General features: G+C 46.2%; 1 protein-coding gene across 2 annotated transcripts in view; it reads right to left on the bottom strand.

The window, feature by feature from the left end:
• The window catches only part of DYRK1A (dual specificity tyrosine phosphorylation regulated kinase 1A), a 633571-nt gene that overhangs the window by 292851 nt on the left and 317460 nt on the right, over window positions 1-23260 (bottom strand). For both annotated transcript variants that reach the window (XM_069202549.1, XM_069202550.1), the window contains exon 6: window positions 17440-17628. In XM_069202549.1, coding sequence (XP_069058650.1) covers window positions 17440-17628 — 189 coding nt within the window. The remainder of the gene's footprint in view (window positions 1-17439; window positions 17629-23260) is intronic.

The following is a 23260-nucleotide window of genomic DNA, read 5'->3' as shown; positions in this document are numbered from 1 at the left end:
TCTTACAAGTCATGGACATAGAAGATTTTTTTTTTTCTCTTCTACTCTCCTTCCTCTTTTCTTCTTTCTCACCCTTCCTCTCTTTCCTACTTCTCATCTTCTTTCTTTCCTTTCTCTTCTCTTATAATTTCCTTCCATACTTTTTCTCTCTTCTCCCTCTCCATGCTCCTAATCTCATATGTTCTACTAACAAAAATAACCACATACCCTCAACATCACTTGTATAGCTAATTGGATGGCCACTTGAACAGTACTGTCAACTTTAATTTAAAATTAGAATTAAACTTGAAATAAGCCCTGAACAGTATAAACACTACCGTGTTTCTACTACCATAACTAACCAATGTGAACATGAAGTTCTTCATCCTTGTTCAAACCCCAATGATGTTGACTGTTTAGTCTAATGATGTATTCGGACTCCAACTTTAACCGCCTCTATCGCCCCCCTCGGGGTATCCAACACGCTATCAATGCCAAAGAAGGTCATTTTTTCCACCATCCCTCCATGTACCAAATTGCAATGGCAAGCTACCGGGTACGTCACATCTTTGTTTACGATTGATCTCCAATGTTCAAGAATCTGTTTCTTCAGGGGACAAATTGTACTCCCCACATATTGTAGCCCGCAGGGGCACACCATAACATAGATAGCAAAATCTGTGGTGCAACTCAAAAATTTCTTAATGCTCTCTTTTTTCCGGTAGGTAACACATAATCTTTGCGATGTATACTATATCTGCATGCTTTGCACTTGGCACAAGAAGGTTCCCCTCCTTTTTAGTACATAACTGTGTACCAAAATATCTCTCAGGGAACTGCTTTTCTTGTAAGTTATCATTGGACGAGGACTAACTAACTGACCAATCACCTTATTTGTCTTAATCAAATGCCAATATTTAGTCAAAATCTGTTTGACTTCCAATGAATTTGCATTAAAGGTAGTCCCAAATCTCAGGGTGTTTGTGTCGGTCCACTTATTTTTTGGTATAAGCAAGGTGGCTCTCTGAACTTTCTCTACCTTTCGGCAAGCATCCTTGATAATTTTGTTAGGGTAACCCCTGGATCTAAACCTTTGGACCATTATTTCTTGTTCCCTTTCAAAACTCTGCGGTGTACTCCAGTTTCTCTTTGCTCGAAGTAATTCTCCATAGGCTATACTCTGCTTCACACTAGGCGGGTGGTGACTCTGGGCATGTAAAATACTATTTCCAGCCGTCGTTTTCATGAACAGTCTAGTATGTAAAGTACCTGCTTCAACCCTAACCTCTACATCTAAAAATTCCATAACCTGTTTGTGTGTTTTATGAGTGAAATTTAAATTCAAACCATTTTATGGTAACCAATTAAAAAAAAAATCAGATAATAAAAGGTTCAGGGCCATCCCAAATCATGAATATATCATCGATATACCTTGTCCAAAAAATATTATGATGAAACCATTCAGCATTCTCGTCAACCATCACAAACTGCGTTTCCCACCACCCCATAAATAGACAGGCATAACTTGGGGCAAAGCAACTTCCCATTGCAGTCCCGGCTGTTTGCCTATACCAATGATCTACATACATGAAAAAATTATTTTCCAAGCAAAATCTCAGCATTTTCAAAAGCAACTCAGAATCTTCTAAAAGTCTGATAGGTTTGTCCCTGAAAAAGTGCCTACAAGCCTGAATTCCCTTTTCATGTGGGATGCATGTATATAATGATACAACATCTATTGTTACCATGATGTAATGAGTTTGCCACAGAACGTCTTGCATTTTTGTTAAAAAATCTGTAGTGTCTCTGCAATATGAGGACAAACTGAATACGTAAGGGCATAAAAAATTATCTAAATAAATTGAGGCATTTTCCAAAAGACTCCCTCTCGCTGATACTATAAGTCACCCTGGGGGGTTGTGGATATCCTTGTGTATCTTGGGTAACATATAAAAGCAAGGTGCTAATGGTTTCCTCACCAGCAAAAACTTAAACTCATCATTGTACATTTTTTCCTTTGGGAGCCAATGAAGAAGACCGTGATGGATGAAACGCGTAGACCTTTTCTTGTTTGTTTTTTGGTTAATGGTGATTTTTTGACATGATATGGATTTTTGGATTTGAATAAATCGTTGCTGCATGGAGTGCCAGCGTCTGAATTAAATGTGGTGGAACATATATATATATATATATATATATATATATATTCATATTCAGCAACTAATCAGATTTAGGAGGCTTGCCCTACTTGCGTGCGTCTGCCTTAGTAGCTGAATCTAGACAATGTCTGGCAAAATATGCACAGATCTCCAAGTAGCGACTTTGCATATTTCAGAGAACAAGTAGGGCTGTAGTTACCCCCCTTACCTCAGGTACAATGGGCTTTGGGCCTGTCAGGCAGTTGCTTTTTGTTTACTTACCAGTTTGCCAAAATGCAAGAAACTATCCATCTGGAGATGGTTTGCTTAGAGGAAACTAAGCCCATCCTCATGGGGCCATAATTTATAAACAGACTATCAGACTGTCTGATCTCTTTTGTTTTGTGTAGATAAAATGTCAGTACTTGTTTGAGATCTACAGAGTGTAACGCTCTTTAACCTGGTTTGTATGGATTGGGAAAGAACATGGGGAGAGAAATTGTCTGGTTAATGTGGAAATCAGATACTACTTTAGGCAGAAAACTGGGATGAGTTAGCAATACAGCCCTGTTGTTGTGATAAACAGTGTAAGGTTCTTTCAAAGTGACTGAATCTCACGGTTTCTACGTGAGGACGAAACTGCTACTAGAAAGGCAGTTTTCCAGGTCAGATGTTATAGAGGAGGCCTTATGCATTGGTTCAAAAGGTGGACCCATAAGTCTTGAAAGTACAACTTTCAACTCCCAAGGAGGAGCAGGAGGTGGTACTGGAGGAAACACTTTCTTTAAACCCTCTAGAAAATCTTCAACAACAGGTATTTAAAAAAAATGACATTTGGGATAGTGATTTTCTTAAGGCAGTAATTGCTGCCAAGTGTACCTTAATAGAGAAGAATTGTAACTCAGGAGCCATGCTTCCAAGCTCAGCGAGGGAAGCCTGGTGTGGAGTATCTTCCCTCCGAGCATGTGGAGGAGATCCGCTCTGCATGGCAGCCTACTGTGTGGTCTCTGAATGATGTAAAAGGTCAGTGTACCACCACTGGCGTGGCCATGCAGGGGCTATCAGGATCACTCTGGTTCTGGCTGTGTAGAATTTGATGATGACCTTCTGTGTCAGAGGAATAGGGGGGACACGTACAGAAAGCTTTCTGACCAATGAATCAAAAGGGCATTCCCCGTTATCCCTGGTTGGTAAAATCTGGACACAAAGTCTGGGCATTTTTTGTCTGCTGCATCTGCAAACAGGTCTATTTGCGGTTGCCCCCATTCCTGGTAAATATCTTGAACCACATTGTCGTTTAGAACCCAGTCATGGTCCTATGTGTTGGTTCTGCTTAAAGATTCTGCTTGAGTGTTGAGACCCCGGTAGAAGAATAGCTGAAATTGTTAGATTTCTGGCTAGTAGCCATTTCCAGGTGGCTTGTGCCTTCCGTGACAGGGGACATGCATGAGTCCCTCATTCTTTGTTCAGATAATGCATTGTGGTCATGCTGTCTGTTGAACAAGTAGGCAGCTCATCTGTATGGCTGGATAAAGAGACTTTAGAGCTAGATGAATCCCTCTGAGCTCCAGCATATTTATTTCATAACACTGTTCTTTGTCTGACCACAAGCCCTGAACTTGGAGAGAGCCCATGTGTGAACCCTAATCCTAGAGAGAAGCATCTGTGATTAGAGATTGTGAAGGTAGTTTCTGGTGAAAAGGGACTCCCATCAGTAATGATAAGTTACTTACCTCTAAATCCTAGTTCTCTTCCAGGGGTATCCTCATCAAAGTCACAAACACTGAATATTTCCGCCCACGTCGGGGACCCCGGAGCATATACAAACACACATGCATATATGTGTGGAATATATGAAAAATAATACTTTAGTAGAGAATTTCAATACCAATATAATATATATATGTGTAAACAGTAATGCAGTCAATGTTGAGAAAACAGGCTAAAATGCGTTATTTTTGGAGTTTTTTTTCTTTTTCACATACATTAAAAACCTTCAATTAAAAGGTACAAAAAAACTTTCTGTAAGCCAAGCATAAGGTATAGAATGTATAAGTAATCCATAATAAAATAGACAAAAAAAAATCACTGAAAATAAAAGAGCATTATTAGCCAATAGGCTGCATGCAGGTTAACACAGTAGAATTAAAAAACTGGCACCGTGCCTTTAAGACCCTAAGGACCTTGAGTATCCCACCATGCCTCAGGGGTGAGAGTGAGGCGACAGTTGGTTCACAGTTAGGTCAGTACTTTTTTCCGGTGGCAATGAGACATAGAAGAGACAAATGAGTAGTGCTGCACTTCTACAAATCACGTCCGGGGAGGAGGGTGGGTGGTTTATGACTTTGATGAGGATACCCCTGGAAGAGAACTAGGATTTACAGGTAAGTAACTTATCCTTCTCATCAATAGTCATAAACACTGAATAGATTAGCAAGGCCATGGCATACCCCTGCAGACTGAGTGACAGACGTGCAGGAAAAGCATTTTCTTGTGTAAATACATTTCTTAAAGAAGCCTGACCCACTTGAGAGTGTCTTGGCATCTGAATCGAGACATTAATGCCTGGTAAAAGTATGTACGGATCTCCATGTGGCACCTTTGCAAATTTCGGAGATAGGCAAATTCTTAAAAAAGGGCTGTAGTTGCCACTTTCCCTCTCATAGAGTGAGCTTTAGGTTTAGCCAACAAGTGTTTGTTAGCTAACTGGTATGCAGTCACAATACATGAAACTATCCATCTAGAAATAGTTTGTTTTGAGGCCGCTCTCCCTGTTCTCATATATCCATAATTAACAAATAAGCGATCAGATTGTCCGATTGCCTTAGTCTTATCAAGATAACATTTTAGTACTCTCTTCAGGTCCAGGGAGTGCAAGGCTTTCTCTGCTGGAGTAACAGGCTTGGGAAAAAATGTTAGAAGTGATATCGTTTGATTAATATGGAAGTCCGAAACCACCTCAGGCAAAAACAATGAGAGGGTTCTTAAATCTACTGTATTATCGTGAAAAAATGTGTAGGGTTCCTTTGAACATAGAGCCTGAATCTCACTGACCCTTCTAGCTGAGGTAATGGCTACCAGAAAAGCTTTATTCCACGTAAGGTGTTGCAAAGAAGCTTTGTGGATGGGCTCAAAAGGAGCGGCCATAAGTCTAGACAAGACCACATTCAATTCCCATGGAGGTGAAGACGTACAAATTGGTGGAAAAACTTTTTTCAAGCCCACTGGCATAGTGTAGGAAAATGGCTATGTTGCAGTTACCCCCCACTTTTTGCCTGATATTGACGCTGACTTGACTGAGAATTGTGCTGAGACCCTGCTAACCAGGCTCCAGCACCAGTTTTATTTCACTAAAAATGTACCATTGTTTCCACAATTGGCAAACCCCTGGCACCCAGAGAAGTCCCTTGTAAAAGGTACCAGTGGTACCAAGAGCCCTGTGCCCAGGGAAGGTCCCTAAGGGCTACAGCATGTGCTGTGCCACCCTAAGGGACCCCTCACTAAACACATGCACACTGCCATTACAGATTGTGTATGTTGGTAGGGAGAAAAAGGCAAAATCGACATGGCATCCCCCTCAGGATGCCATGCACCTAAAGTACTGCCTGTGGCATAGGTAAGTCACTCCTCTAGCAGGCCTTACAGCCCTAAGGCAGGGTGCACTATACCACAGGTGAGGGCATAGCTGCATGAGCAATATGCCCCTCCAGTGTCTAAGTCTATTCTTAGACATTGTAAGTACAGTGTGGCCATATTAAGTATATGGTCTGGGAGTTTGTCAAAACGAACTCCACAGCTCCATAATGGCTACACTGAATACTGGGAAGTTTGGTATCAAACATCTCAGAATAATAAACCCACACTGATGCCAGTGCTCGGTTTATTAAATGCACACAGAGGGCATCTTAGAGATGCCCCCTGTAATGTTACCCAATCCTTCAGTACAGGACTGACTGGTCTGTGCCAGCCTGCCACTGAGAAGTTTCTGATCCCCATGGGGTGAGAGCCTTTGTGCTCTCTGAGGACCGAAACAAAGTCTGCACTGGGTGGAGGTGCTTAACACCTCCTCCTGCAGGAACTGTAACACCTTGCAGTGAGCCTCAAAGGCTCAGGCTTCGTGATACAATGCCCCAGGGCACTTCAGCTAGTGGAGATGCCCGCCCCCTGGACACAGCCCCCACTTTTGGCAGCAAGTCCAGAGGAGATAATGAGAAAAACAAGGAGGAGTCACCTACCAGTCAGGGCAGCCCCTAAGGTGCCCTGAGCTGAGGTGACCCCTGCCTCAAGAAATCCTCCATCTTGGTTTTGGAGGATTACCCAAATAGGAATAGGGATGTGCCTCCCACCCCTCAGGTAGGAGGCACAAAGAGGGTGTAGCTACCCTCAAGGACAGTAGCCAATGGCTACTGCCCCCAGACCTAAACACACCACTAAATTCAGTACCTGGGGTGACCCTGAACCCAGGAAATAAGATTCCTGCAACCTGAAGAAAGAAGGACTGCTGACCTGAAAGCCCCGCAGAGACGACGGAGACACCAACTGACTTGGGCCCAGCCCTACCGGCTTGTCTCCAGACTCAAAGAACCTGCACAGTGACGCATCCGACGGGGTCCAGCGACCTCTGAGGACTCAGAGGATTGCCCTGAACCTAAAGGACCAAGAAACTCCAGAGAACAGCGACACTGTTCAGAACCTGCAACAACTTTGCAACAAAGAAGCAACTTTTAAAGAGACTCTCCCTTCCCGCCGGAAGCGTGAGACTTCACACTCTGCACCCGACGCCCCTGGCTCAAGTTCAGGAGAACCAACACTGCAGAGAGGACTCCCAGGCGACTCCAACTACGTGGACACCCTGAGTCGGCCTCCCTGCACCCCCACAGCGACGCCTGCATAGAGGATCTAGAGGCTCCCCCTGACCGCGACTGCCTGGAACAAGCACTGCACCCGCAGCCCCAAGGACAGAGAGGAACCACCTACCAGTGCAGGAGTGACCAGCAGGCGGCCCTCCTCCTAGCCCAGTCGGTGGCTGGCCTGAGAAGCCCCCCTGTACCCTGCCTGCATCGCCTAAGTGACCCCTGTGTCCCTCCATTGCTTTCAACAGCAAACCCGACGCCAACTTTATCCACTGCACCCAGCCGCCCCTGTGCCATTGAGGGTGTGTTTTGTGGGCTTGTGTGTCCTCTCCCCCACCCCCTGTGCTCTACAAACACCCAACCCCCCCCCTCTAAAGCCCCCCCCCCCCAGGGAACCCAGTACTAACCTGTAAGCAGACTAGGACCGGAGCACCCCTGTTCTTCACAGGTGCCTACGTGTTTTGGGCCCTCCTTTGACCTCTGCACCTGACCGGCCCTGTGTTATTGGTGCTGCGGCTTTGCGGTTGCCTTGAACCCCCAATGGTGGGCTGCCTATGTCTAGGAGACTGACTGTGTAAGTGCTTTACTTACCTGAGAAACCTAAACAAACTTACCTCCCCCAGGAACTGTTGATTTTTGCAGCGTCTACTTTTAAAATAGCTTATTGCCTTTTTAACCAAAACTGTGTGTACTACTGTTTTAAATCAAAGTTCTATACTTACCTGTGTGAAGTACCTTGCATTTTATGTACTTACCTCAAATCTTAAATCTTGTGGTTCTAAAAGAACAATTACTTACCTTCGGTAACGCTTTTTCTGGTGGATACACTGACTACCTGTGGATTCCTCACCTTATGAATTCGATCCTTGCACCAGCATCCGACAAAGTCTTCTTCCTAGCTGTCGACGAGGACGTCATAATGGCACGGCTCCGCGTGACTCCGTCTGACGTCAACGTGCCAATAAGAGGTCCCCGTCGGCGTACTAACGTCAGTGTCAACTCACTTTTTTCATGCCCTTAAAGCAAATAGGAGTAAACCGACCATGAAAATTGATAAATAATATAGAAAGATATACACACACAAAAACCTTGACCATTTAAACAATCCATTCTTATTGAGAGCTGAAATACATAAATATACAAAAATAAATAGAGAAATATCACTATATACATATAAATATACATATATATATATATGCGCTTTCATATACAAACAAATATATATATATAAATATAAAAATATAAGAATAAATATTAATCTAAATACTGCAAAATAAGAGTGTAACCAGGCAGGCAACGGGGAGGCGGGAGGGACCGTGAGGAATCCACAGGTAGTCAGTGTATCCACCAGAAAAAGCGTTACCGAAGGTAAGTAACTTGTTCTTCTGATGGATACAACTACCTGTGGATTCCTCACCTTATGAATAGAGTCCCAAGCAGTCCCGCACTCGGTGGTGGGTGCCCGCCTGATTACACTAAGAAATCTTGCAATACCGAGCGAGCAAAATGACCGTCCCTCCTCATCTCAGAGTCTAAACAGTAATGTTTCACGAAAGTATGGAGGGACGCCAAGTTGCCGCTTTACATATATCTATTAATGGAACTCCCCTCGCCAGAGCCGAGGATGCAGATTTAGCTCTAGTAGAGTGGGCCCTGATACCTTCAGGAGTGACCTTTTTTGCCAAAGAGTAACAGATCTTGATACACAAGATGACCCACCTGGAGAGTGTCCTTTTCTGTACAGCTCTGCCCTTTTGCTGACCAGCATATCCAACAAACAGTTGCTCATCCAAACAAAAGTCTTTAGTTCTTTCGAGATAAAAACTCAGGGCCCTCTTAGGGTCCAACCTATGGAGTCTCTCTTCTTCTTTAGACGGGTGGGGAGGAGGGTAAAAAGCAGGAAGAGTGATATTCTGCCCTAAATTAAAAGGGGTGACAACTTTCGGCAGAAAAGCAGCCCTGGTTTTTAGAACCACTTTATCAGGGAAAAACATAGTGAAAGGGGGCTTAACGGAGAGTGCCTGAAGCTCTCCAATCCTCCTAGCAGAAGTAATTGCGATCAAGAAAACAGTCTTGAAGGCAAAATATCTCAATGGATATGAATGCATGGGCTCGAAAGGCGAACCCATTAAGAATGTTAAAACAAGATTTAAGTCCCACTGAGGCATGTTAAAAGGAGTAGGAGGAAAGCTATTCACCAAACCCTTAAGGAACCTATGTACAATGGGAGACTTGAATAAAGACGGCTGATCCAGAAGGCAAAGAAACGCCAACAGAGCTGCCAAATAACCCTTAACTGTAGCTATAGCACAGCCTTTCTTCGCCAAACTGAGAACAAACAAAAGTACATCTGAAAGATGGGCCTTTAAAGGATCTTTTTGGTTCTCTCCACACCACAACACAAATTTTGCCCATCTTCCGGCATAAATAGACTTAGTGGAGTGTCGCCTGGACGATAGTATAACATCCACTATATCCGGTGGGAGAGAAAAAGAACTCAGGTTGCCCCGTTCAATCTCCAGGCATGAAGGTGCAGGCTCTGGAGGTGGGGGTGTAGAACCTGCCCCTGCGATTGAGAGAGGAGATCTGCCCTGAGCGGGAGACGGAGCGGAGGGCACTGAGAGAGTTGAAGTAGGTCTGTATATCATACCCTTCTCGGCCAGTCTGGTGCTATCAATATGACTTGGGCCCGGTCTTGACTAACCTTCCTCAAAACCCGAGGAATCAAGGGTATGGGGGGGGAAACGCGTAAAGCAACTGGCCGTTCCAGGACATCTGAAACGCGTCCCCCAACTCCCGTTGCATCGGATACTGGAGGCTGCCGAATAACGGGCAATGCGCGTTCTCCCGAGTGGCAAATAAATCCACCTGAGGAGTACCCCACATCTCGAAGATGTGGAGGACTAGATCCGGATGGAGACGCCACTCGTGATCTAATGAGAAGTGACGACTGAGAACGTCCGCACGTACATTCAACACTCCGGCCAAATGATTTGCCATCAAGCAAATCTGATGGTCCTGAGCCCAGGACCAGAGTCGTAGGGCTTCTCGGCAAAGAAGATACGACCCCACTCCTCCCTGCTTGTTTATATACCACATTGCGGTAGTGTTGTCCGTCAGGATCTGAACTGACTGACCGCGAAGGGAAGGGAGGAAGGCTTTGAGCGCCAAACGTACAGCCCGCAATTCCAACAGATTGATATGCAACATCTGTTCCGCTGGAGACCAACGACCCTTGATCTCCAGGTCCCCCAGATGAGCTCCCAACCCTAGAGTAGAAGCATCCGATATCACTGTGGCCACCGGAGGTGGTAGTGAAAACGGTTTTCCTTGGGAAAGGTTGCCGTCCACTGTCCACCAATGAAGATCCGCTACAGCGTCCCGGGAGATCTTTATTGAATCCCTGAGATCCCCCTTGTGCTGGAACCACTGTCTGCGGAGACACCACTGAAGAGCCCTCATATGCAGCGAGCATGAGTGACCAACAGAATGCAAGAAGCAAACAGACCTAGCAGGCGTAAGACTTTGAGGACTGGAACTGCCGTTCCTCTTTGAAACCAAGGAATCAGCGCCTGAATGTCCCGTACCCGCTGAGGCGGGGAGTAGGCCCGAAACCTTGTCGTGTCCAATACTGCCCCTATGAACAGGAGGCGTTGAGAGGGCTCCAGGTGAGATTTGGGTACGTTCACCAAAAAAACCAGATCGGACAACAACTGCGTTGTCATTCGCAGATGAGACAACACAATCTCTGGAGACTTGGCTTTGATCAACCAATCGTCCAGGTAGGGAAAAACCGCTACCTCCCTCTTTCTGAGATGTGCTGCAACAACTGCCATCACCTTTGTGAAGACCCGGGGTGCTGAAGTAAGACCAAACGGGAGAACCGCAAACTGGTAATGTTGCGATCCGACCACAAAACGGATATACTTCCTGTGCGACTTGATTATGGGAACATGAAAGTACGCGTCCTGCAAGTCGACAGACACCATCCAGTCTCCTTCGTTCAACGCCAATAGCACCTGCGCTAGGGTCAGCATTTTGAATTTTTCCTGCTTGAGGAACAAATTCAAAATCCACAAGTCTAGGATCGGCCTTAGACGACCGTCCACTTTGGGAATCAGGAAATATCTTGAATAACACCCCTGACCCCTTTCCTGCAATGGTACCAACTCTATAGCGCCCTTTGCCAACATGACTACAACCTCCTGTTGCAACAACAGAAGATGTTCTTCTGAACAAAAGGAGGGACGGGGAGGGAGGAGGAAACTCCTGAAAGGGGAGAACATAGCCCTTTTCCACAATTCCTAGCACCCACGAGTCGGTTGTAATTGACCTCCATTGCTGCAGAAAAAGACTCAATCTTCCCCCTACAGGAGAAGTGTCACTGATAAAGTGGGGAAAACTAGGGCTGCTTCTGCTGTTGTCCACCAGAGGAGGATGAAGAAGAAGAAGAAGAGGAGAGCTGCTGGGCTGGACCTCTAGCCCTACCCCTACCTCGCCCTCTGAAGGCACGATAGGGCGGGTTGGCAGGTTGTTGGGCATAAGATTGAGACCTACGAAAGGCAGAACCTCTAGCAACCCTCGAAACCTACGAAAAGGCCTGTACAATGTAGCAGAAGGGGTCTGCAAACCCAGGGACTTAGCTGTAGCCCGACAGTCCTTAAACCGTTCAAGGGCAGAGTCTGCCTTGTCCCCAAACTGCTTTTCCCCATCAAATGGAAGGTCCATTAAAGTGGATTGTACATCCGACGAGAAGCCCGAAGACCTTAGCCAGGCATGCCTTCTCGTAGCCACCGATGTTCCCATGGCCCTGGCAATAGAATCCGTAGTATCCAAGCCAGATTGAATAATCTGCTGTGCAGCAGCTCGCGCATCCAAGAAAAGGGCCCCAAAAGATTTTTGCACTTCCTTTGGCAGATCTTTTGCCATCTCCTTAGCAGAGTCCATTAGGGCATGAATGTATCTGCCTAGCACACAGGTGGAATTGGTAGCTTTCAGGGCCATGCTGCAAGAGAAGAACATTTTATTCGAGGATTGCTCCATCCTCTTGGATTCTCTGTCTGTCGGAACACCAGGGAATGTACCGGGGGCAGACTTTGCAGAACATGATGCCTGAACCACCAAACTCTCCGGAGTCGGGTGACAAGATAGAAAAACTGGATCTCCTGGGGCACTTCTATGCCTTCTCGCCACTGCCCTGTTCACCGCAGGAGATGTCACCGGCTTTTTCCATAGGTCCATAATAGGCTCAGTCAAAGCCTCATTAAAAGGCAACAAAGGGTCAGCACTGGAGGAAGAAGGATGAAGAACCTCTGTGAGCAGGTTAGTCTTAACTTCTGCCGTGGACAAAGGCAAATCCAAATAGTCAGCTGCCTTCCTCACCACAGCATGGAAAGAGGCGGCCTCCTCAGTAAACTCCCCCGGAGAAGGAATGTCCCACTCCGGGGAAGTATCCAAACCACTTGCAGTGGCAAGTCCCTGGAAATCATCAGAAGGCTCTATCTCACCTTCCTCAAGCCTTCTGTATTCCTCTTCCTTCAGAAGCCTCAACGCCTTCCTTCGAGATCTTAAATGCGTCTCAAGAGCCGGCATCGACAAGGACTCCATCGACGCCGACGATCTCAGACCTTGAACTGGTTCCGGAAGGCTCCCAGATTCAGCCGGCGCCGGCCTGAAGTCAGCAGATGACCTCCTCGACGCCGAATGTACAGAAGGAGATGGAGCCGGTCTGGATGAGTCCATCAATGACGCCGGATGGCGCGGAGAAGGAGTCGGATGAGAAGCCGACGGATCCACGGTCCCGGGCGAAGGACTCCTACCAGGGGAAACCCCCAGCGCCAGACCACCAGTCTCTGTAGGGCAGAAGGGCATGAATGGAGTAGCCCTGTACGATGCCGGCAAACCCAAATTGAATGCCAATGGCCCCGTGGGACCCGCCGGTGCACCAGCAGGGGCCATGGATTGAAAAACAGCATACATTGCATTCAAAAATGCGGCCGGATTCGTCCCTGGAGTCGGGAAAGCCGGGTACTGCTGTGTAGACATCTGGGGAACATCAGGATCCCTCGGCGCCGATGAGAAGCGAGGACTACCTTGAGTGACCTCACAGACTGAAGGCGCTGGTGACAACCCCGGACTCTCCGGCTGAGGCGTGACCGTAGGACTCATCTCCCACGTCTTCTGGCGCCGTGACGAACGAGATCTTGACCTCGAACGACTCCTCGATCGGCTCCGCTCCGAACGGAGCAGAGAGTCATGACGGCGCCAAGAGTCATGATGACGCTGCTTCTTATGTTTTTTGGGAGAAGTATGGGAATAAACCTTCTTGTGTTCCTTCTTCTTTGCCTTGGCCAAGAAGAGCTTCGCTTCGCGTTCCTTCAGAGCTTTCGGATTCATGCTCTGGCACGAAGAACAACCTTCCACATCATGTTCGGAGCTTAAACACCAAATACAATCCGAATGGGGGTCGGTCACTGACATCCGACCTCCGCATTCCCTACACGGCTTAAACCCGGACTTCTTCGGAGGCGACATTGTAACTTCAAGAGATCGCTACATTTACCAACGGGCCAGGAAGAAAAAACCGTTGGAGTCGAATGCACGGAAAAAGGAAAAACTGACATTAGTACGCCGACGGGGACCTCTTATTGGCACGTTGACGTCAGACGGAGTCACGCAGAGCCGTGCCATTATGACGTCCTCGTCGACGTAGACAGCTAGGAAGAAGACTTTCCGTCGGATGCTGGCGCAAGGATCGAATTCATAAGGTGAGGAATCCACAGGTAGTTGTATCCATCAGAAATAAAGAAAATATATTTTTCTATATACAAACTATTGGCCTGGATTTAAGTCTTTGAGAGTGTGTTTCTCATTTATTGCCTGTGTGTGTACAACAAATGCTTAACACTACCCTCTGATAAGCCTACTGCTCGACCACACTACCACAAAATAGAGCATTAGTATTATCTTATTTTGCCACTATCAACCTCTAAGGGGAACCCTTGGACTCTGTGCTCACTATCTCTCACTTTGAGAGAGTATACACAAAGCCAACTTCCTATACATAGTAAAGAATGACTTTTGCAAGGGTGACTTACGATAAGCTGTACTGGCAGATAAATGTATCTTAATGGATGAAAACTGCAGCCCTGACTTCGCAAAATGTAGGAGCTAAGGTAAGATAACCTCCTCCTGAGCCAGGATAGGATTGAAATCGTGCTGCCTGCACCACATGTAAAACCTCTTCCATTTGAACGCATATGAGTGTTGCGTCGATAGTCTTTTGGACTCCTTTAAAATATTCATGCATTCCTGCGAGAGTCCTAGATGTCCATACTGCAGGAATTCAGGAGCCATGCTGTCAAGCTCAGCAAGGGAAGGTTGGGATGCAGAAGTATCCCTCCCAAACTGTGGAGAAGATCCAGTCTGCACAGCAGCCTCATGTGAGGTTGTTCTGACAACCGGAGGAGATCTGTGTACCAGTATTGCGGAGGCCATTCCGGGGCTATGAGTATGATCCTGGTTTTTGACCTGTAAAACTTGTTGATCACCGCAGGTATCAGGGGGGAATCGGTGGAAAAGCATAGAGAAATGTCCCTGACAAGTCTATCAACAGGGCATTCCCCTTCGTCCCTGGTCGGTATAACCTGGATGCGAAATCTGGGCATTTTTGGTTGATGTCTGCAAACAGGTCTAATTGAGGATGACCCCACCGATGGGAAATGTCTGCTACGACGTCATCGTGAAGCACCCAGTCGTGGGAGTCTGATAGACTTCGACTTAGGAAATCCACTTTTGAGTTTTGTTCCCCCAGAAGGTGGACCGCTGTGACTGACATCCTCCTCGCTATTAACCAGTGCCAGATGGTTTGTGACTCTCGAGACAGAGGACGAGATCTTGTCCCCCCCGTCTGTTCAGTTAATACACCGAGGTCATGTTGTCTGTTTGGACTAAAATGGACTTTCCCTTGAGGGATGGAGAAAGACCCGCGAGCCATATGGATCGCTCTCAGTTCCAGCAGATTGATGTGGTAACTCTGTTCCTTTTTCGACCATAGGCGCTGTGCTTGGAGAGGCCCCATGTGAGCTCCCCAACCTTGTAGTGATCCATCTGTTACAAGGGTTTTGGAAGGAGTGATCTGGTGAAAAGGAACCCCGCCCAACAGATGTTGACTGAAAGTCCACCAATGTAATGATGTCTTTGCCACAGTTCAAAGGGTTATTCTCTCTTCCCATTTGGCTGTGAGTCGACTCCACTGATCTTCCAGATTCTCTTGAAGAAGTCTAATCTGCAATCTGGCATGCGGGACAATGAAAATTCAGGAGGCCATGGAGCCCAGTAGTGATGCTATTTGTCTGATCGTAGGCCTCAGAGTGTGAAGAAGTGTGTGGCACTTCTGTGCTATTGATGATAGTCTCTCCTCCGAAGGATACACTCTTTCTACATTGGTGTCTAGCATTGCCCCTAGGTAATGCAGTGTCTGAGTTGGACTTTTGAAAATTGACCTGCAGACCCAGAGAAATGAAGGTGTTAGGCACTGTGTTGAGATGATTCAAGGTTTGCTCTGCAGTGATGGGTTTTAGCAACCAATCGTCTAGATATGGATAAATGAAGATATTCTTTTTTCTGAAGTGCGCCGCTATGGTCACTACACATTTGGAGAATGTTCGAGGGGCTGATTTTAGCCCGAAGGGCAGCACCTTGAATTTGTAGTGTTGCGATGCCACTACGAAGCGAAGACATTTTTGGTGCTTTGCTATAACCGGGTGTGGATATGAAAGTACGCATCCTGCAGACCTATGGAGCACATCCAGTCCCCTCGAAGCCAAGGAAAAATCTAATGGAGGCCCAGCATTCTGAACTTTTCTTTTTGAATTTATTTGTTCAGATGTCTCAGATCTAAAATGGGTCTGAAAATCCCTTCTTGGCCTTTCTTTTTCACTAGGAAATATCAGGGGTACACTCCTTTTCCTCTTTGAGAAGATGGAACCTTTTCTATTGCTCCTTTTTGCTACAGGATGAGAACCTCCTTTTGTTGCAAAGACTGGTGAGTACACTTTGCTCTTGTTGGGAGCACCGGAGGGGGGAGGAGACTTGAAACGAAGAGAATGTCCATTCTCGACAATATTCCGCAACCATTTGTCGCTTATGACGTGCCACTCGTGTACCTCATTTGCAATACTCTCTCCCCCCCCTCCCCCCCAACTGGAGTGGTGAACAGGATTAGGGGAAGCAAATCCTCATTGCTTGCCCAATGCTTTGGGGGGGGAGACTGATGTGGCCTGCTTGTTCCACGTTCTTGTGTCATCTTGCTGGACTGGAAAAATGGTCGCCCTTGCCTCTGCTGGGGTCTTTGGGACCAATGAGGGGTTTGAACCCTCTGTTGATAAGGGTGCCTATCATACGGTCTGTGCCTTCGTCTATAGTCTTTGCGCCTATCTAGACCCACTGCTTTCATCGTGTCCACTTCTGATTTCATCTTAGCCATCTCATTATCAATATGCGACCCAAATAAGGAGTTCCCATTAAATGGCAGGTTCAGGTGTTGGGCTTCCCGTTTCAAGCCTGTAAAGGAGTGCTGCGAAGAACACCATTACTTTTGTGAACACTTGAGGTGCGTTGGCAAGGCCAGAGGGAAATTAAAATGCTCCTGGCTCACTATGAACCACAGATAGCGACTGGGCCTTCAGGACAATGGCAACTAGCGACCTGTGTATTAACAGGCAGACCGGAACACGGTTTTGACCAAACCCAAAATGTTTTTTGTAAGGACTTAAGTTAAATTTACGGGATCTGTCAGAGACATTATGTGTGATGGGCAGAAGGCTTAAGCAGGAGTGTGGCATTCCATTCTTCAATTCCTTAAGGCTGGTGGGGAAAACAGACAATTCTAAAGAAATATGGGATCCAAGCTAGGTAACAGCTGTATTATTTTTCACTCAGTCTGTGCCTGTCTTTAGAGATAAACAAGGTACTACCTGTCAGCACCAGGGAGCACTGATGTAATGCTCTCCAGCTTTTTACTCCTGGGGATATTCTAAATGTGATCAATCTGTGATACAAGTAACCATCAAAATACTAAGCATGGAAAAAACAACATCAAACCTAAATAGTGGAAACAAATACCTATTCATGGGTGAAAACACAGGATACTTGGTATCTGCCACCTCACTCTGAGTAACCATTAAATAAATGTTTTAGTCTTGTTTGCTAGCACACTCATACCAGAATGCTAGCTTCCTAATATGGCTTGGGGATTCACAAAAACAAATTGTCTAAACTGCACATCTTACATAATTGCACAGACAAGAGTGGCGATCAATCACTCCATCTATTTCAGTTGTGATATGGTATACTGCTAATCAATTTCATACCTACTCTTGGGTTATCAGTGTTCAATCTAGTATGAATCAAGTGAGTTTATGACAGATTTTCTTTCAAGTCAAAATGTGTGCCAGATATGTTCTTACCTGTCCAAAAGAACCTTTGCCAATCAAAGAGTCAATTTCATAACGGTCCATCCACTTCTCCCCATTTTTCACAATGTAATCATAGTTGTCATCATCATAGCCATCATTGTAAACTTTCCTCTCCTTTTTATGACTAGAATCATCTCCTTGACCTTGTTGATGCCGTCTCTTCTTTTTTGCATAGTAAACCTGTAAGGAAACATACACTTTTAAAAAATACTGACAATTTTAATAATGTTTTGAAAACTTCGTATAATCAAGAAATGTCATTTGTATGTTGTTAGACCGGGTCATCCCCAAATGTTTTGCCTTCCTTCTCCTATTTTTCTGATCTCTTTCTGTTGGCTCTAGGACTCCGAGCACTATCACTGCTGATCAGTGCTAAAGTGCATGTGCTCTCCCGTCTAAAACTCGGTATGATTGGCTTACACTTGATTTGTACATTTAATTTACCTGTAAGTCCCTTGTGTAGTGGTATCCCCTACACCCAAGGCCTGTAAATTAAATGCTACTAGTGGGCCTGCAGCGCAGCTTGTGGCACCCACAGAAGTAGCATTTCCAACTTGTCTCAGGCATGCCACTGCAGAGCCTGCATGTGCAGTTTACTGCCACACTAACTTAGCAAGTCAAACTACTTGTCAAGGCCTCAACTCCCTTTTTGCTACACCTACGTCATCCCTATCGTAGGCACTTGATAGCCCTATAGGCAGGGTGCTGTGTATGTATAAAAGGAAGGACATGTCTTTATGTACTACATGCCTTAGTGGTGACAAACAGCCTAGTTAGTTTCTCACTACTATAAGTGCTGCTCCTCTCACAGGATTGCACTGGAAATGCGCTGACATGTGGCTAAGTGGTATTGTTTGATCTAAGGGGTGGAGTGGGAATGTTTGGTATGGTTGGAATGGTAGTGAGAAATGCTGCTTACTGGCGTAGGTGGATTTATTTTTATTACCATTGTAGAAATGCCACTTTTAGAAAGTGGGCATTTCTCTGTGCTTGTAACTCTGGTGCTTTTGCAGCTTGACTCCAAACCACGTTTGAGGTAGAGTGACAGCTGGGATTTGTGCATACTTTCCAGACAGCCAGGGTAGGGGTGTAACATTTGCATACTGAATGGTTTTCCTGGGCTGAGAGAGGTAGAGACGGACCACCCATGCATCTGTAAAGGCTGTGCCCTAACCTCACATAAAGGACTTGTTTACCCCTATTGATCTCTGGAGCTTGTGTTGGAGGAGAAGGGGACATTCCTGGTAGTGGCTAGAGCTGGTTGGAACCCCTCCACCTTTGTGGAAGCTCTGCAAACTGAGTACAAGTACAGGGGATTGTCCCCCTCATTTTTAGACACTAATGCACTGGACACTGGATGCTGCAGGAAGGGGAAACATCCCTAACCACGACTCCCGAACAACAAAGTCGTGGACGACGAAAGCTGAACAACGCTTTAGTTAACGACAACTTCCTTGTTCGGTGCCTTAACCATGCATGTGCTGAATGCACATGCGTGGTTAAGACACAGAAGAAGGGAGTCTGCTTCGTTGGAGGATGTGATCAGGTAAGTGGGGCTGGGGCTGTTTTTGGGGCGGGGTGGCGGGGTGGGCATTTTTAGTTTTTTGGGGGTCGGGTGGTTTAGGGGCGGGGTGGGGGGGGGTTGGGGTATTTTCTTTTTAGGGGCGTGGTGGGGGGGTCTGGGTATTTTTCGCATTTGGGGGTCAGGTGGTTTAGGGGCGGGGTGGAGGGGGTCGGGCATTTTTCGTTTTAGGGGTGGGGATATTTTTAGGGGTGGGGTTGGGGTGGTTTAGGTTTGGGGGGGTCGGGCAATTTAGGTTTTAGGGGTGGGAGTTGGGGTATTTTTAGTTTTTAGGGGTGGGGGGTCAGGGTTTTTAGGTTTAGGGGTGGGCATTTTTAGTTTTAGGGGCGGGGGTTGGGGTATTTTTAGTTTTAGGGCCGGAGGATTGGGGCAGTTTAGGGGCGGGGTGTTGAGGTATTTTATTTTTAAAGGACGGGGGTGGGAGGGGTCAAGGGAGTTTAGGTTTTAAGGGGTGGGGTCGGGGTAGTTTTAGGGGCGGGCAGTTTAGGTTTTAGGGGGTTGAGGGGGGCCTGTAGTTTTAGCGGTTGGGGGGGTAGTTTAGGTTTTGGGGGTGGGGGATCACTGTAGTTTTAGGGGTGGGGGAATGGGGTATTTTTAGTTTTTTGGGTTGGGGGTTCAGGGTGGTTTAGGGGCGGGGTTGGGGTATTTTTAGTTTTTAGGGGCGGGTCGGGGTAGTTTAGGTTTTAGGGGTTTGTGGTAGTTTTAGGGGCAGGGTGGGAGGGTCGGGTAGTTTAGGTTTTAGGGGTGGTGGGGGTCGTGGTAGTTTTAGGGGGCGGGGTGGAGGAGTCGGGGTACGATTGTGTTAGGGGTGGGAGGTTGGGGTTGGGAGTCGCATGCTGGAACCACGCATGCCGTTCATGCATGCCTTTACCAGTAATGCCTTTTAACACCGAATTTTTGTTGTAGGCATTCCTGGTAACAATGCGGTCGTTGTTCCGACCGCGTTGTTTAGGCATGCATGGTTCCAGCATGCGTTGTTCAGACTCCTATTCTGCTCGAAGAACTCACCAGGAACCGCATTGGGACTGCTCTGCTGTTGTGCTGAGACTGCCACTGCATTTAAACAATTAAGCCGACCTGCTTGCTTGGGCCTTGCAGCCCTATGCCCCCATTGCTGTCTCCAGGGGCTGGGTGGTGTGCCCTTCTCTCCCCCTGCATTTTCCCTTTCTCAAACGCATGAAGGGCGCTTTATGATTAATTTCCTCAGCGCGAGGGAAGCGCTGTATGTGCTATTTAGGAGCCTGCAGAGTGCTCCACTTGTCTGCCAGCGTGTGAAGAGTGCCGTTTTCCCTAGTTCTGCCAGAAGGTAAAGGACGCTGTGTTTTATAAGTTGCTGCCCGTTGTGAGGGATGTCTACATGACTTCTTTGGTTGCAGCGGCAGTGCGAGTGGAGTGCCCGACCTCCGTTGTGTTGCTGTGGCCCTCCCAGGCGCATTAGAAGTGAAGAAGAGCTGCGAGCCAGTGCGGAGGAGCGCGCTCCGTGTGGTGCCCCCGGGTTACGACGGGCACTTGTTCCTGAGGATTCACTGCCATGACCCGGGCCGAAACCATTGAGGAGTCCCCTCACCTCTGCAGCCCAGAGAGACCCCACCATAGTGAGATGTGAGCGGGAGGACCGGTTCGAGTCCCCTGCGTCGCCCGGAGTGGTGTGCTTCCCTCCCACCCCTCGTAGCAGGGACGAAGCACCTTGTGGACATGGAGGCGGGTTGCTCCGTCCCTGCAGTGGCTGTGCTGCCCACTCGCAGGCAGCCACACTGATTACACTGCAGGTGGGGAGACAGGGAGAGGTCTCCTCGCTTGCACTAACAGAGGTGGATGTGCCTCCCCACCCCAGATCAGTCACATACCTGTGCTACCATGGCATTGTTGTCACAATAACTAGGTCAGGAAGGCAATAGTCAACAGAGGGCCCGATCCTGGTAGTGTTGGTTTGGAAAATACCGTATTTTGTAGAAGAGGAGCGCAGGAGCTCCTGTGTGGAAGGAGTGTGTTCCCTTTACAATATAATATGTAAGAGAAGCACAAGCGCGCTGAGACTTCATGTACGTATATTCTACTGATAACCGAATGTCCAGCATTTTCCTACTATGTTTCATGTGCTCATTTTCCTTGGGTGCTGTGCAAAATGACCTGGAGTAATTTATTGTATCCTTTTGTATCTGATTGGGATGACAAGCATATTTCTGGGTCTGCATTGCCTATAGAGGGAGGCTGCGTCCATGATATATGCCCTATAGAAACAGTAAAACAAAAAAAAAACACTTAGGGAAAATAAAGCAATATGAATAAAAGCTAAAGGTAAATTACTGAACAGCTAATACACTAATATTGCATAAGCCACAAATATAAATTGCGCCTCCTGATCTGAAGATATATAGTAAAGATAGCCAGGTGGTTATAGGAGTTGGCCCGTTATAGGTGTTGCCATAGGGCCTGGTGGTTGGATTAACGTATAGTAATGAAAATCACTTTACGTATTCACTGATAAAACCAAAGGTTGCTGGTTAGTTATAGTTAGGCTCACATTTTAAACGTATCACACCATATAAACTCACATGTTTTAGAGTTATCTCGGGTAACTATAACTTGCGCCATTGCCATGCACTGCTAATCACCCCACAAATTATGGAACTCAGCACATCTTTGATAACATAATTGGTAATGTCAATGTAATATGTGCAGTAAACTTTTTGACGAACAACTGTGCATGGAGGGGGTGCGAGTTATAGTTAGAGTTATGTCAAGTAACGTTTTACATAGATAGATAGATAGACAGATAGATCTGGCGATAGCAAGTATGTAGTTTTAGTTAGGACCTACTTCCATAGGAAAAGCATTTTTATTTTGCCTATAACTTTGGTGCAGTTTGACGAAATTTTCTAAACTAGTACGCACTGCAATTCAGATGTGTGGAAAGTTTTGGAGTGATTCGTCAAGCTTTGACTAGAGTAGCAAGCACATCCCCACAACACAGCGGTGGAAAGGAAAGAGAACCCAATCAACTGACCAGATTAAGCAAACAAATTTCTCTGGAGGCCTGTCCTACTTGAGCATCTGCTTAAGCATCCGAATCCAAACAACACTGTTTGGTAAAAGTGTGAACAGATCACTATGTAGTCCCTTTACAGATATCAGCAATGGGAATATTTCTCATTAAGCATCTGTACCCCCATCCTGGTGGAATGAGCTTTAGGTCTACCAGACAGAACCTTATTTGCCTTCTGACAGCACAACAGACTGCAAGAGACTATCCATCGGAATATATACTCTTTGGACATGCCTAAATCTGTACATACCGGCCCTTAGTATACAAGCAATTGGTATGACTTGCAGATATCTTTTGTTTTATCCAGATAAAACCTTAAGACTCGCCTGACGTCTAGAGAATGGAGAGACCTTTCAGCTGGTGTAGAAGGGTGCTCAAAGAAGGTAGGTAAAGAAATGGTCTCATTAACGTGAAAATCCAAAATAACTTTCAGTAGGAACTTTGGATGAGTCGTCAATCACCTTGCTCGAATGAAAAACAGAGTATGGTCAGTGAGAACATAATGCCTGAATTTCACCAACCTACGTGCTGATGTGATCGCTACAAGGAAAGCAGCTGTATAAGAATGATGCTGCAAAGAGGCTTTTATAAATAGGCTCAAAAGGAGATTGCCCGAATTTTGAAAGCACTATATTCAGCTCCTAGGGAGGAGATAGAGCCCTTATGGGAGGGCACACCTTTTTCAAACCCTCTAAAAATCCTTGATAACAGGAATTTTGAAAAAAGAGGTTTGTGAAAGACATTTTCCATAGGCAGCAATTGCTGGCAAATGAACCTTTATAGAAAATAATTAAGTCTGGTTTGGTAAAAGAAAGCAAGTATGTAAGAATTGCTTCTTCTTGGCACTTGGTCAGTTCAAAGTTCTTGTCAGAACATCAGATACAGAATCTCTTACCTTCCAATAAATAGGCAGACCAAGATGATGGACATTTTGCCTCCTTGAGAATGTTCATAGTGTCTTGTGGCAGATTCAAATGCCCATACTGCACTAGCTCAGAAGCCATGCTGTCAAACAGAAAGAGTAGATATTGGGGTGAACCATCTGGCCACTGAACTTTGTCAGAAGGTCCAGTTTGCACAGCAGCCTCATGTGTGGATGCTCCAACATGTGGAGAATGCCTGTGAACCACTATTGTTGGGTTAGGGCCACTCTGGAGCCATCAAGATCGTTCTGGCCCTCAAGT

The sequence above is a fragment of the Pleurodeles waltl genome, chromosome 8 (assembly GCF_031143425.1).
Source record: "Pleurodeles waltl isolate 20211129_DDA chromosome 8, aPleWal1.hap1.20221129, whole genome shotgun sequence".
NCBI classification, from domain to species: Eukaryota; Metazoa; Chordata; class Amphibia; order Caudata; family Salamandridae; genus Pleurodeles; species Pleurodeles waltl.
This window is presented reverse-complemented; position numbering and strand designations above follow the sequence as displayed.